The 14,643-nt window shown below is 35.6% G+C and overlaps 1 protein-coding gene across 1 annotated transcript in view; it reads right to left on the bottom strand.

Annotated features, from left to right (window-relative positions):
- VPS13A (vacuolar protein sorting 13 homolog A) overlaps nucleotides 1-14,643 on the bottom strand; it is a 254,826-nt gene that overhangs the window by 193,026 nt on the left and 47,157 nt on the right. Inside the window, 4 exon segments of the mRNA XM_033237043.1 lie at nucleotides 7,952-8,094; nucleotides 8,703-8,797; nucleotides 9,580-9,712; nucleotides 10,188-10,250. Of these exon segments, the coding sequence (XP_033092934.1) occupies nucleotides 7,952-8,094; nucleotides 8,703-8,797; nucleotides 9,580-9,712; nucleotides 10,188-10,250 (434 nt within the window).

Below are 14,643 nucleotides of genomic sequence, written 5' to 3' on the forward strand. Positions count from 1 at the left end.
AAACCAGGAAGAAGTTGAATCCCTGAATAGACCAATAGCAGGCTCTGAAATTGAGGCAATAATTAATAGCCTACCAACCAAAAAAAGTCCAGGACCAGATGGATTCACAGCCAAATTCTACCAGAGGTACAAGGAGGAGTTGGTACCATTCCTTCTGAAACTATTCCAATCAATAGAAAAAGAGGGAATCCTCCCTAACTCATTTTACAAGGCCAACATCATCCTGATACCAAAGCCTGGCAGAGATACAACAAAAAGAGAGAATTTTAGACCAGTATCTCTGATGAACATCGATGCAAAAATCCTCAATAAAATACTGGCAAACCAAATCCAGCGGCACATCAAAAAGCTTATCCACCATGATCAAGTGGACTTCATTCCTGGGATGCAAGGCTGGTTCAACATACGCAAATCAATAAATGTAATCCAGCATATAAACAGAACCAAAGACAAAAACCACATGATTATGTCAATAGATGCAGAAAAGGCCTTTGACAAAATTCAACAGCCCTTCATGCTAAAAACACTCAATAAATTCGGTATTGATGGAACGTATCTCAAAATAATAAGAGTTATTTATGACAAACCCACAGCCGATATCATACTGAATGGGCAAAAACTGGAAGCATTCCCTTTGAAAACTGGCACAAGACAGGGATGCCCTCTCTCACCACTCCTATTCAACATAGTGTTGGAAGTTCTGGCTAGGGCAATCAGGCAAGAGAAAGAAATCAAGGGTATCCAGTTAGGAAAAGAAGAAGAAGTCAAATTGTCCCTGTTTGCAGATGACATGATTGTATATTTAGAAAACCCCAATGTCTCAGCCCAAAATCTTCTTAAGCTGATCAGCAACTTCAGCAAAGTCTCACGATACAAAATCAATGTGCAAAAATCACAAGCATTCTTATATACCAGTAACAGACAAACAGAGAGCCAAATCATGAATGAACTCCCATTCACAATGGCTTCAAAGAGGATAAAATACCTAGGAATCCAACTTACAAGGGATGTAAAGGACCTCTTCAAGGAGAACTACAAACCACTGCTCAGTGAAATCAAAGAGGACACAAACAAATGGAAGAACATATCATGCTTATGGATAGGAAGAATCAATATTGTGAAAATGGCCATACTGCCCAAAGTAATTTATAGATTCAATGCCATCCCCATCAAGCTACCAATGACTTTCTTCACAGAATTGGAAAAAAACTGCTTTAAAGTTCATATGGAACCAAAAAAGAGCCTGCATTGCCAAGACAATCCCTAGGCCAAAAGAGCAAAGCTGGAGGCATCACACTACCTGACTTCAAACTATACTACAAGGCTACAGTAACCAAAACAGCATGGTACTGGTACCAAAACAGAGATATAGACCAATGGAATAGAACAAAACCCTCAGAAATAATACCACACATCTACAGCCATCTGATCTTTGACAAACCTGACAAAAACAAGAAATGGGGAAAGGATTCCCTATTTAATAAATGGTGCTGGGAAAATTGGCTAGCCATAGGTAGAAAGCTGAAACTGGATCCTTTCCTTACTCCTTAAACAAAAATTAACTCAAGATGGATTAGAGACTTAAATGTTAGACCTAAAACCATAAAAACCCTAGAAGAAAACCTAGGTAATACCATTCAGGACATAGGCATGGGCAAGTACTCCATGTCTAAAACATCAAAAGCAACGGCAACAAAAGCCAAAATTGACAAATGGGATCTAATTAAACTAAAGAGCTTCTGCACAGCAAAAGAAACTACCATCAGAGTGAACAGGCAACCTACAGAATGGGAGAACATTTTTGCAGTCTACTCATCTGGCAAAGGGCTAATATCCAGAACCTACAAAGAACTCAATCAAATTTACAAGAAAACAACAAACAACCCCATCAAAAAGTGGGCAAAGGATATGAACAGACACTTCTCAAAAGAAGACATTCATACAGCCAACAGACATATGAAAAAATGCTTATCATCACTCACCATCAGAGAAATGCAAATCAAAACCACAATGAGATACCATCTCACACCTGTTAGAATGGCAATCATTAAAAAATCAGGAAACAACAGGTGCTGGAGAGGATGTGGAGAAATAGGAACACTTTTACACTGTTAGTGGGACTGTAAACTAGTTCAACCATTGTGGAAAACAGTGTGGCGATTCCTCAAGAATCTAGAACTAGAAATACCATTTGATCTAGCCATCCCATTACTGGGTATATACCCAAAGGATTATCAGTCATGCTGCTATAAAGACACACGCACACGTATGTTTATTGCGGCACTATCCACAATAGCAAAGACTTGGAATCAACCCAAATGTCCATCAGTGACAGACTGGATTAAGAAAATGTGGCACATATACACCATGGAATACTATGCAGCCACAAAAAAGGATGAGTTCGTGTCCTTTGTAGGGACATGGATGCAGCTGGAAACCATCATTCTCAGCAAACTATCACAAGAACAGAAAACCAAATACCACATGTCTCACTCATAGGTGGGAATTGAACAATATCACTTGGACACAGGAAGGCGAACATCACACACTGGGTCCTGTTGTGGGGAGGGGGAAGGGAGGAGGGATAGCATTAGTAGATATACCTAATGTAAGTGATGAGTTAATGGGTGTAGCACACCAACATGGCTCATGTATACATATGTAACAAACCTGCACGTTGTGCACATGTACCCTAGAACTTAAAGTATAATAAAAAAAAAAAAAAGAACTACAAAGAGAAGAGCAAATTACACCCAAAGCTCACAGCATGAATAAAATAATACATATCAGAGTGGAGACAAATGAAATAGATAAAACAAAAACACCAGAGAGAATGAAAAAAATCGAAGTTGCCACTTTGAAAAGGACAACATACTTAACAAACCTTTACCTAAAATAGGAAAAAAAAACACTAAAGATGCAAATATCTATAACTAGAAATGAAAGTGGAGGCATTATGACACACCATAGAGGAATAAAAAGTACTACAAACAAGTACTGCAAAAGAATAGTATCAGCAAAACAAAGAAATGAACAAATTCCTAGAAATATACAAATTACAAAAACTGCCTTAAGAAGAAATAGAAAATCAGATAACTAATAGGAAGTAAAACCTTTCTGTAACCTTAAAAACCTATAGTAAAATTAGTGTAACTTACAGATCCTACTTATAAACCTATAAACTATCAGTAAAACTTTACAATAAACTTTAGTATAGTAAAACTTACTATAACCTTTTAAACTTTCTTATAGTAAAACCTATAACTAGTTAGGAGTAAACCAGTAATCAAAAACTCTCAACAAAGAAGAATTCAGCTGACACGGTTTGGCTGTGTCCCCACCCAAATCTCATCTTGAATTTTAGCTCCCATAATTCCCCCATATCATGGGAGAGATCTGATGGAAGGCAAATGAATCAAGAGGGTAGGTCTTTCCGGTGCTGTTCTCGTGATAGTGAGTAAGTCTCACGAGGTGTGATGGTTTTATAAAGGGAGCTCCCCTGCACAAGCTCTCTCTTGCCTGCCTCCATGTAAGACATGACTTTGCTCCTCATTTGCCTTCTGCCATGACTGTGAGGCTGCCCCAGCCATACTGAACTATGAGTCAATTAAACCTCTCTCCTTTATAAATTACCCAGTCTCAGATATCTCTTTATTAGGAGCATGAGAACAGACTAATACAAGGACAAAATGGCTTCATTTTGTGAAGCGAATTCTACAAAATATTTAAAGATTTATAACAATCCTTCTGAAACTCTTTATAAAAACAGAAAAAGCATCTATTTAGCATTTATTTAAATGGAAAGATATCCCATGTTCACAGAAGACTTAATATTGTTATTACGGCAAGACTACCAAAAGCAATCTACATACTGAATGCAATCGCTATCAAATTTCAAAGAGACACTTTCCAGAAATGGAAAAGTGAATCCTCAAATTCATAAGCTCTTGCAAGCAACCCTTAAACAGCTAAAATATTCTTGAAAGAGTAGAACAAAATAGGGAAGACACTTCCCAATTTCAAAACTTACTAAAAATCTGCAGTAATCAAAACAGTACAATATTGGTATAATGATAATCACAGTGAAAGTCTAGAATAAAAATGAGATAGAACTGAAGACCAAAAATAAAGTCATACATCTATGGCTAATTGATTTTCAACAATGGTACCAGGAGTGTTCACTGAGGAAAGAACAGTGTCTTCAACAAGTGTGAGGGGACACCGGGATATCCACATGCAAATGAAATGAGTTGTACCGATGCCTTATGCCATTTACAAAAATTAACTCGACACAGGTCATAAACTTATACGTAAGAGACAGAAGTATAAAACTCTTAGAAGAAAATATTGGAGTAGACTTTCACAACCTTGGCTTAGGTGAACCTTCTGAGATAAGACATCAAAAGTGTGAACAACAAAATATAAAGCCAGATAAAGTGAGCTTCAAAAGTAAAAACTTTTGTACATCAAAGGACAGTGTCAATGAAGTGGAACAACAAAATAAAGAATAGAAGGAAATACTTGCAATCATGTACCTGGTGAAGGTTTAGTATCCAGAATACAAAAGAATTCTTACAACTCAACAACAAACGAAAAATATTTAAAAATACACCCAATGAACTTACACAAAGGGCCAATATCCACATGAAAAGATGCTCAACATCATTAGTCATTAAAGAAATCCAAATCAAAACCACAATATGATACTATACTTAACACCCATAAGGATGGCTATACTTTAAAATAAAAATAAAAATAAAAAATAAAAAACAGAAAATAACAAATGTTGGGAATGCTTTGGAAAACTATGAATCCATGTACATTGCTGGTGGTACTGTAAAATGATGCAGACCACACCTAACTCACATCTAACATCATAATGGTGAGAGGATGAACACTTCCTTCTAAGAACAGAAACAAGAAGAGAAGCCCACTCTCATCATTTCTATTTAAAATACTACTGGAGGTTCTAGCCAGGGCAATTAGGCAAGAAAACAAAAGAAAGGGCATCCACATTGGAATGGAAGAAGTAAAACTATATTTGCAGATTATATGATCATGTATATAAAAAATCCTAAGAAATCAACTAAAAAAAACTCGTAGAACTAATGAAACAAGTTCATCAAGGTTGCAGGGTACAAGTGCAGTATACAAAACTCAATTGTATGTCTATACACATATAATAATCCAAAATGAAATTAAGGAAACAATTCTTTTATAATACTATCAAAAACAATAAAATACTTGCAAATAAATTTAACATAAGAGGTGTACTGTATCTTAAAGCTACAAAACATTGTTCAAATTTTTAAAATATCTAAGAAAATGAAAAGACATCCAATGTGCATGGATTGGAAGACTTAATATTGTTTAGATGAGTAGTTGAATAATTTGTGCTGAATAATTTGTTCAGTACATCCAAAATTGATCCACAAAATTCAATGCAATCTTTATCAAATCTAAGCTTATATTTTTGCAGAAATGGACAACAATCTTAAAATTTATACAGAAGTTTAAGGAAATCAGGACAGCTAAAATGAAAAAAACTGGAAGAGTCATACTTCCTGATTACAAGTTCTACTATAAAGCCACCATAATTAAGACAGCAGGGTACTGACATAAGGCTAGACATATACATCAATGGGATTAGAATTAAGAGTCTAGAAATAAATCCTCACATTTATGATCAACTCATAAATTTTGACAAGGCTGCCAAGATCATTCAACGGGGAAAGAATAGTTTTTTCAACAAATGGCGCTAGGACAACTGAATAATCTCATGAAAAGGAATGAAGCCGAACCCCCCCACCTCACACCATCCAATAACATTAACTCAAAATGGATCATAACCCTACATTTGAGAGGAAATAGTATAAAATTCTTACAAGAATATATAGGAGTATATATTTGTACCACTGGAGTAGGCAAAGATTTCTGAGGTATAATGAAAAGCATGTGTAAAAAAAGAAAATATAAATTTGACTTCACCATTAATAAAAAGAAAACAGTGGGAGAAAATAACTGAAAATTGTTTATCTAATAAGAGATTTGTATCAAGAATATATAAAGAACTCTTGCAACTCAATAATAAAAAGACAACCCAATATAAAATAGGAAAATAAATTTAATAGACATTTCTCCAAAGAAGACATGCACATGAAGTGGCCAATAAGCACACACACACAAAAAGCTCAAAATCCTTAGCCATCAGGAAAAAGGAAATCAAAACCACAGTGAGATACCATTTCATACTCACTAGAATGGCTGTAATCAAAAGAACAGATAATAACAAATATTGATGAAGATATGAAGAAATTGGAAACATCATACACTGTTCATGGAAATGTAAAATGGTGAGGCTGCTTTGGGAAACAGTCTGGAAGTTCCTCAAAAGGTTAAATAGAATTAGCATATGAGACAGCAATTCCACCCCAGGTATACACCCAAGAAATTTAAAACCCAACTCCAAAGAAAATATTACTCATGAGTATTCGTAGCTGCAATACTCAGAATAGCCAAAAAGAAGGAACAATCTAAATATCCTCAACAGTTAAATCTATAAACACAATGTGACGTATCCATAATAGAGATTACTAGGCAACAAAAACAATGTACTAATTCACACTACAACAGGATGAACCTTGAAAACATCATGCTAAGTGAAAAAAGCCAAACAGAAAAGACCACATATGTATGACTACATTCATATGAACTGTCCAAAATGGACAAATCCATTCAAATAGAAAGTAAATTAGTTGTTGCCAGGGGCTGGGTAAGGGGGCACTTGGGAGTGACTGCTAATGGTTACAGGGTTTCTTTGGGAGTTGTTAAAATATTCTGGAATGAGCCAGGCTCGCACCTGTAATTCCAGCACTTCAGGAGGCTGAGGCTGGTGAACTGCTTTGAGCCAACAAGCTCTAGACCAGCCTGGACAACATGGTGAAACCTCATCTCTACAAAAATTCCAAAAATTAGCAAGGTGTTGGTGGCTCATGCCTGTAGTCACGGCTACTCAGGAGGCTGAAGCTGGAGATTAGCCTGAGCCCAGGAAGCAGAGATTGCAGTGAGCCAAGATCCTGACACCATACTCCAGCCTGGGCAACAGAGTGAAACACTGTCTCAAAATAAATAAATAAATAAAAGTTCTGGAATTAGACAGTAGTTGATATGCTTTGGCTCTGTGTACCCACCCAAATCTCACCTTGAATTATACTCCTATAATTCCCACGTGTTGTGGGAGGGACCTGGTGGGAGGTAATCTGAATCATGGGGGTGGCTTCCCCATACTGTTCTCATGGTAGTGAATAAGTCTCATGAGATCTGATGGTTTTAGCAGGGGTTTCCGCTTTTGCATCTTCCTCATTTTCTCTTGCCACCACCATGTAAGAAGTGCCTTTCACCTCCTGCCATGATTCTGAGGCCTCCCCAGCCATGTGGAGCTGGTGGCCCAATTAAACCTCTTTTTCTTCCCAGTCTTGGGTAAGTCTTCATTAGCAGCATGAAAATGGACTAATACAGTGGTGGTGGTTGTGCAACTTTGTAAATACACCAATGTGAAATTACTATATAATACAGTTGTATAAAATCAATGAATCATATGCTTTAAATGAATTGTAGGGTATGTCAATTACATCTCAAAGCTATTTAAAAAGAATAAAACTAAACACTCTCAGATAAAAACCACATTGTTAATACTGTTTCTTTTTGTGTAGTGTAGTTGCTGATCATTTTTGTATTATTCTTTAAAGATGCCCTGTGTTTCACTGGAATGTGGTTTTCTACTGAACATGTATTATTTTAACAATTAAAAAAAAAACCTAAGTTTCCTGAAACCACAAAAGGATATATTAAACTATAGTGCTCTTTACAAAAGACTAGGATTGTGACCTAATGTCTAAGAACACAGTGAAGTTTTTTCATATATGACAAAAGAAAATAAATCAACACTTACTTTACTGCTTGCGCTCCTGGTCTTTGCACAATTAAGGTGCTAAATTCTTCAATTACAATATCTATCAGCTCAGGTTTTTGATGATTTTCTCTTAGAACAACAGACATACTTTTCAAGTGGACAAAAAACTTCAAGGCTTCAAACTAAGGTATATTCAGAGGAATAAAATGAAAACATATATATATATATAAACACAACAAATAATCTTATTCTTATAGTACATTCATTTCAAAAACCACCAAATATTTTAAGAACATTTTATCTCTTCAAGAATCATCACAATAATACCAAAAAGAGACAATATTTATCCCTACCTTAGAAATTAAAATAAATGCAATTATAGACCCAGAAAAAAGATCACAGAACAAGTCAGTAACATATATTTTCGAAAGGATTAAAAATAGACATATGTAACATTAAATTCCAAAGCATAAGGTCAGGCGCAGGGGTTCACGCCTATAATCCCAGCATTTTGGGAAGTCAAGGCAGGCGGATTGCTTGAGCTCAGAAGCTGAAAACCAGCCTGAGCAACATGGCAAAACCCTATCTCTATCAAAAAAAAAAAATTAGCCAGCATGATGGCGCATGCCTGTGACTCCAGCTATTCAAGAGGCTGAGGTGGGAGGATTGCTTAAGGCCAGGTTAAGGCTGGCAGCAGAGATCATATCACTGCAGTCCAGCCTGGGCAACAGAGTGACACCCTGTCTCTAAATAAATAAATTCTAAGGTATAAGGCAAGAAAACATCTTACTGTTTTTGGCAAAGTTGGATCAACTGCTGTTTCACTATAGCCAATTGCTTCATAGAGTAAAGCTTTCTCTTCAGGTGTCAACATTTCTTCAAGAACTACAAATTATAAAGAAGTGCTTTATGTTCTTAAATAAAAACAATAAAATTAACACAATGTATCCGCCTTTAATAAACAGAATGTGAAATTTACTTTCTTGAATGCTCTTAAGAAATTGTAAACACTGAATGTTTGAATGGGGCTGGCAATTGTACAAGTAATTATCCAAAATATAAACTGCTAAATATGTAAGTTCAGCAACATTAATTTATGATATTTCTATTAAGCAAGAGCACAAAAATGGCTAACTATATTAGACAATAGCACTGTGCTAATCAACACATTTAGTATAAAAAGTAGGTAGTATTAATATTGTAATTTCCTCCCATGTTATAGATGATAAAACTGAGGTTTAGTGCACTTAAATAACGTGCCAGAGACACACTGCTAATAAGTGATAGATCTAAACATATACCTAAGTCTCTAAACCTCCAAAGCTACACTCTTAAGCTGTTAAAAATCAAAAATCTTTCCAAGAAACAACTTCAATAAAAATTTACAATGGAGACCACTTTGGAATTCTTATTTATTTATTACTGTGCTATATGCATTCACTAAATCTCTGGGCATAAAGCTCTTTTGTAAGCACTAGTAAGATTTTTTAAATTATTTTTTATTTTTAAACTAATACACATTTTCAATGTTTTAATAGTTTTATTTGTAATAACTTTATATATAATTACATAAATATACTTCAATGTCTATTTACTTTAATTAGGCAAAAATGGCAAAACTTTATTTTGACACCCAGTGATTATGCTGTAAAATGAAATGGACATACTTCCAGGTTTAACATCTGGTTGCTGTTCATTAGTATTTTGTTCTGACCAAGACCATAGCCAGCTAAACCACCCTTTATTATCCTCTGGATCTTTTACTCCTTCTTTGTAAATTTTGTATCCAGCTTTCTTTACCTAAAATGAACAAATTTTCAAATAAATGACGTATTATCCTTTAGCAACTGAAACAAATATAAGCAAGACATTCTGAGAACTTATCTTCTTGAGCAAAACGAATGTAAACAATATACACATTAACAACAGAACACAGTAACTGCAACATTACTCAAACATAAGAATTTAGGAGTACCACATAGTTTTTCCACCATCCTATAAGAAATGATGATTGAAAAAAAAATAAATTGGCTTTTTACCTTCATAATTGAATATTTGAAAAGCCCAATTATTTAGAAAGACTTTTTCCCATAGAAATCTGTCTGATTTAAATGGATGTGCCAAAAAATATTAAACAATTTTCTTATAATACTAAAAATCAAATTGAACCATTTTTTGGAAACAATATGTTACAGTACAAGATTAATAATATCACATCTGTCATATCTATATGGAATTCAAAATTATTTTTACTAATTGAAAAGCCAAGAATTACCTCAACTTCTGCCTGCTGTCTAGCTATAGTTATATTAAGGACATCCAAGGTTTTTTCCAACTCCTGAAAAATATAAACAAAAATGTGTTAACTTTACAAAAATAACTTTACATAAATAATAAGCACATAATCTATCAAACTGCTGCACTAAAGATATAATAGGAAGCAAATAACAGAACACTCATCAATATAATACATATGTCAAATTCTTGGAAGCAATGCTTGAACACATATTAGCATGGAAATTAGTAAATTAGAGAGTAATATTTTGAAAAATGAAATCATACATATTATGCATAAAAGAGTTCCAAACTCTTCAAGTGATAAACACACATTAAAATATGTACATGCATTGTTTAAAATGATTTCATTTGGGTTTAAACTACAGATAGGGGTAAACATATTAGCGACATTTTCAACTAAAAATCTAATTACAAGGCCAAGCACAGTGGCTCATGCCTGTATTCCCAACACTCTGGGAGGCTGAGGCAGGCGAATCACTTGAACCCAGGAGTTCCAGACCAGCCTGGGCAACATGGCAAAACCTCTACAAAACATATAAAAACTAGCTAAGCATGGTGGCACATGCCTGTAGTCCCAGCTATGTAGGAGGCTGAGATGAGAGGACAGCTTAAGTCTGAGGGGTCACGGTGCCACTGCACTCCAACCTTGGTGACAAAGTGAGACCCTGTCTCAAAAAAAACTACACATAGATATATAATCATAAATCCTTCATATTACGTGTACAGCCTGTATGTTATCATTAAGATACAGGCATACCTCAGAGATATTGCAGATTCAGTTCCAGACCACCACAGTAAGGCAAGAGTCAGACAAATGCTTTGGTTTCCCAGTGCATATAAAAGTTCTGTTCATACTACATTGTAATCTACTAAGGGTACAATGGCACTGTCTTAAGAAAAAATAAATACCTTAATTTTAAAATACTTTAAAAATTTATTGCTAAAAAATGCTAACAATCATCTGAGCCATCAATAAGTTGTAATCTTTTGCTGGTAGAGGATCTTGCCTCGATGTTGATAGCTGCTGACTCATCAGGGTGGTGATTGCTGAAGGTTGGGGTGGCTATTGCCATTTCTTAACCGAAGTTTGCCCCATCAATTGACTCTTCACAAATGATTTCTCTGTAGCGTACAATGCTGTTTGACAGCATTTTACTTACAGAATTTCCTTCAAAATTGAAGTCAATCCTCTCAAACCGCATTGCTGCTTTATCAACTAATTTTCTATAAATTTCTAATTGTCATTTCAACAATGTTCTCATCTTCGCCAGGAGTATATTTCATCTCAAGAAACCACTTTATTTGTTCTTCTATAAGAAGCAACTCCTCATTGGTTAAAGTTTTATCATGAGATTGTAGCAATTTAGTCAGTATCTTCAGGCTCTACTTCTAGTTCTCTTGGTATTTCCACCACATCTGTGTGACTTTCTCCACTGAAATCTTGAGCCTCTCAAGGTCTTCCATGAGGGTTGGAATCAACTTCCAAACACCTGTCAATGTTCATATTTTGACCTCCACCCATGATTCACAAATATTCTTAATGGCATATAGAATGGCAAATCCTTTCCAGAAGGTTTTCAATTTACTTTGCCCAGGTCCATCAGAGGAATAACTACCTATTTCATAAGGCAGCTATCACCTTACAAAATGTACTTCTTAAATAATAAGACTTGAAAATTAAAATTACTCTTCAATCCATGGGTGGCAGAACAGATGTGGTGTTAGCAGGCATGAAAACAACATTCATCTCCTTGTATTTCTCTATCAGAGCTTTTGGTGACTAGGTGCACTGTCTATTAGCAATAACATTTTGAAAAAAATATTTTTTACTGAGCAGTAGGCCTGAGCTTAGGTTTAAAATGTTGTAAACAGATATGGTGTCATCCAGGCTTTGCTGTTCCTTGTATAGAGCATAGGCAGAACAGAGTTAGCATATTCTTAAGGGCCCTAGGATTTTCAGAATGGCAAAGCAGTACTGGCTTCAACCTGAAGTCACTAGCTACATCAGCACCTAGCAAGGGAGTCAGCCTGTCCTTTGAAGCTTTGAGGCCAGGCATTAACTTTTTCACTCATGGTATGAGAGTTCAGATGGCATCCTCTCCCAGTAAAAGGCTGTTTCATCTACACTGAAAATCTGTTTAATATAGCCACCTTCATCAATGATCTTGGCTAGATCTTCAGGATCACTTGCTGCAGCTTCCCCATCAGCACTTTCTTCTTCACCTTACACTTTTATGTTACAGAGACAGCTCCTTCCCTTAAACTTCAGGAACCAATCTCTGCTATCTTCAAACTTTTCTTCTGCAGCTTCCTTACCTCTCTCAGTCTTTATGGTATTGAAGAGAATATGTTTTAGGGTCTTGCACTGGATAAGGCTTAGAGGAATGCTGTAGCTGATTTCATCTATCTAGACCACTAAAATATTCTCCACATCAGTAATCAGGCTGTTTCACTTTCTTATCATTCATGTGTTCCCTGGAACAGCACTTTCAATTTCCTTCAGGACTCAGCTAACCATTGGGCACAAGAAGCCTAGCTTTTGGCCTGTCTCTGCTTTCAACATGCCTTCCTCACTAAGCTTAATAATTTCCAGCTTTCAATTTAAAGTGAGAGACGTATGATTCTTCCTTATATTTGAACACTTAGAGGCCTTTGTAGGGTTATTAATCGGCCTAATTTCACTATTTTATCTCAGGGAATAAGGAGGCCCAAGGAGAGGGAGTCAGGAAAACAGCCAGTCAATAGAACAGTCAGAACACGCACAACATTTATTAAGTTTGCTGTGTTAGAATAAAAACTTCAGCAGAATTAAATTTAAAAGAGTTTAATTGAGCAATGAACAATTCACAAACTGGGCAGCCTCCAGGGCCAGAAAAGGCTCAGAGACTCTGGTGTAGCCATGCAGTAGAAGAAGATTTATGGACAGAAAAAGGAAAGTGACGTAGAGAAAATGGAAGCGACGTACAGAAACAGCTGGTTTGGTTATAGCTTAGTGTTCACCTTATTTGAACACGGTTTGAACAACTGACCACATGTGATTGGCCAAAACTTGCTGATTGGCACAAGAGTAGACTAGAGTCTGTTTACACTTCCATTTAAGCTACAGTTCATGGCGTACAGAGAAACCTTTTGGCTGAACTTAAAATATGTAGGGACGCAGCTTTAGTCTAAACTTAATTTAACGGCTGTCTTATATGGATGCAGTTTGTGGCACCTGAAAACAGTTACAACAGTAACAGCAAAAATCACTGATCACAGATCATCGTAACAGATATAATAATAATGAAAGAGTTTGAAATATTGTGGGAATTACCAAAATGTGACACACAGACATGAATAAATGCTATTGGAAAAATGGCGCCGACAGATTTGCTAGACACAGGGTTGCCACAAACCTTCAATTTGTAAAAAACACCATTTGTAAAAAAGCAAAGCACAATAAAGCAAAGTATGCCTATATTTCAAGTAGACCCAGATACACTTAAAACTTGTTTTTAATACTTAACACTTTTCATAGTTGTCATAACTATTGAAATAAGCTGAGATTAGCTAAATCTTTCATCACAGCTATCTTTACATACCCATAATTACTTTTGAGAATTTCATGCTCAAACTATTTTTCCTCCAAGAGAAGTAACTACAACCTATTATTATTTCAGAATAACTTATTCAGGGTTCTCCTATCCAGACTTGGAGGATTCAGGTTCGATTCAAGACTAAGAAAACCGGACCCATCCCCCAAAAGACTCTAAGCCCAGGCATTCCTAATAGCCCTAGGTCTTCAGAAAGTCTCCCACATTGAAAATAAAAGTAAAACTCAATCTAATCTATGATTTAGAAATTCATTCTGGATTCAGAATGTTTATATTAACTTCAAGAGACTAACTTCCCTTAATCTCTGTAAGCTATAGTTCATCAATTTGTAAGAGTCCCTCTTGAAACGTGTCACAATGCTAAGACAAGATTAATATAAAAATAATATCTCAAGATAGATAATTAAATGTAAAATTACTGGTAGAGACTAGAGATACCACAAAAATTAAGAGAAAAAGGGCTCTGTATAAGCAGAAAATTCAGAGATGTTCATGCAAGCACTAAGACTTAAGTAGAAATTCAGTGGGTAGACAGACAAAGGCAGGTAGCATTTATGAGCACAGGTGTGGCTATAAGAATGAGCATTAAATACACAGAGGACAGGAAACATTAAATTAGTGCATAGTCAGATGGTAACATAGGGAAAAATGCAGTGGTGACACATAAAAGGCTTTGAAACCAACACAGAGAAGTTGGAATCAATGTAGTAAACACTATTTAGACTTTGAGGTTAAAAATGACATAATCAATAGAGGTTTCAAGTTACTATTTGCATGAACCCAAATTCCTTCAGCTTGAGAATAATCTCAAATTTCAAAAGCTCACAGGAGAATTTCAAC

Source organism: Trachypithecus francoisi, unplaced genomic scaffold, assembly GCF_009764315.1.
Source record: "Trachypithecus francoisi isolate TF-2019V2 unplaced genomic scaffold, Tfra_2.0 Lachesis_group16, whole genome shotgun sequence".
In the NCBI taxonomy this organism is placed as follows: Eukaryota; Metazoa; Chordata; class Mammalia; order Primates; family Cercopithecidae; genus Trachypithecus; species Trachypithecus francoisi.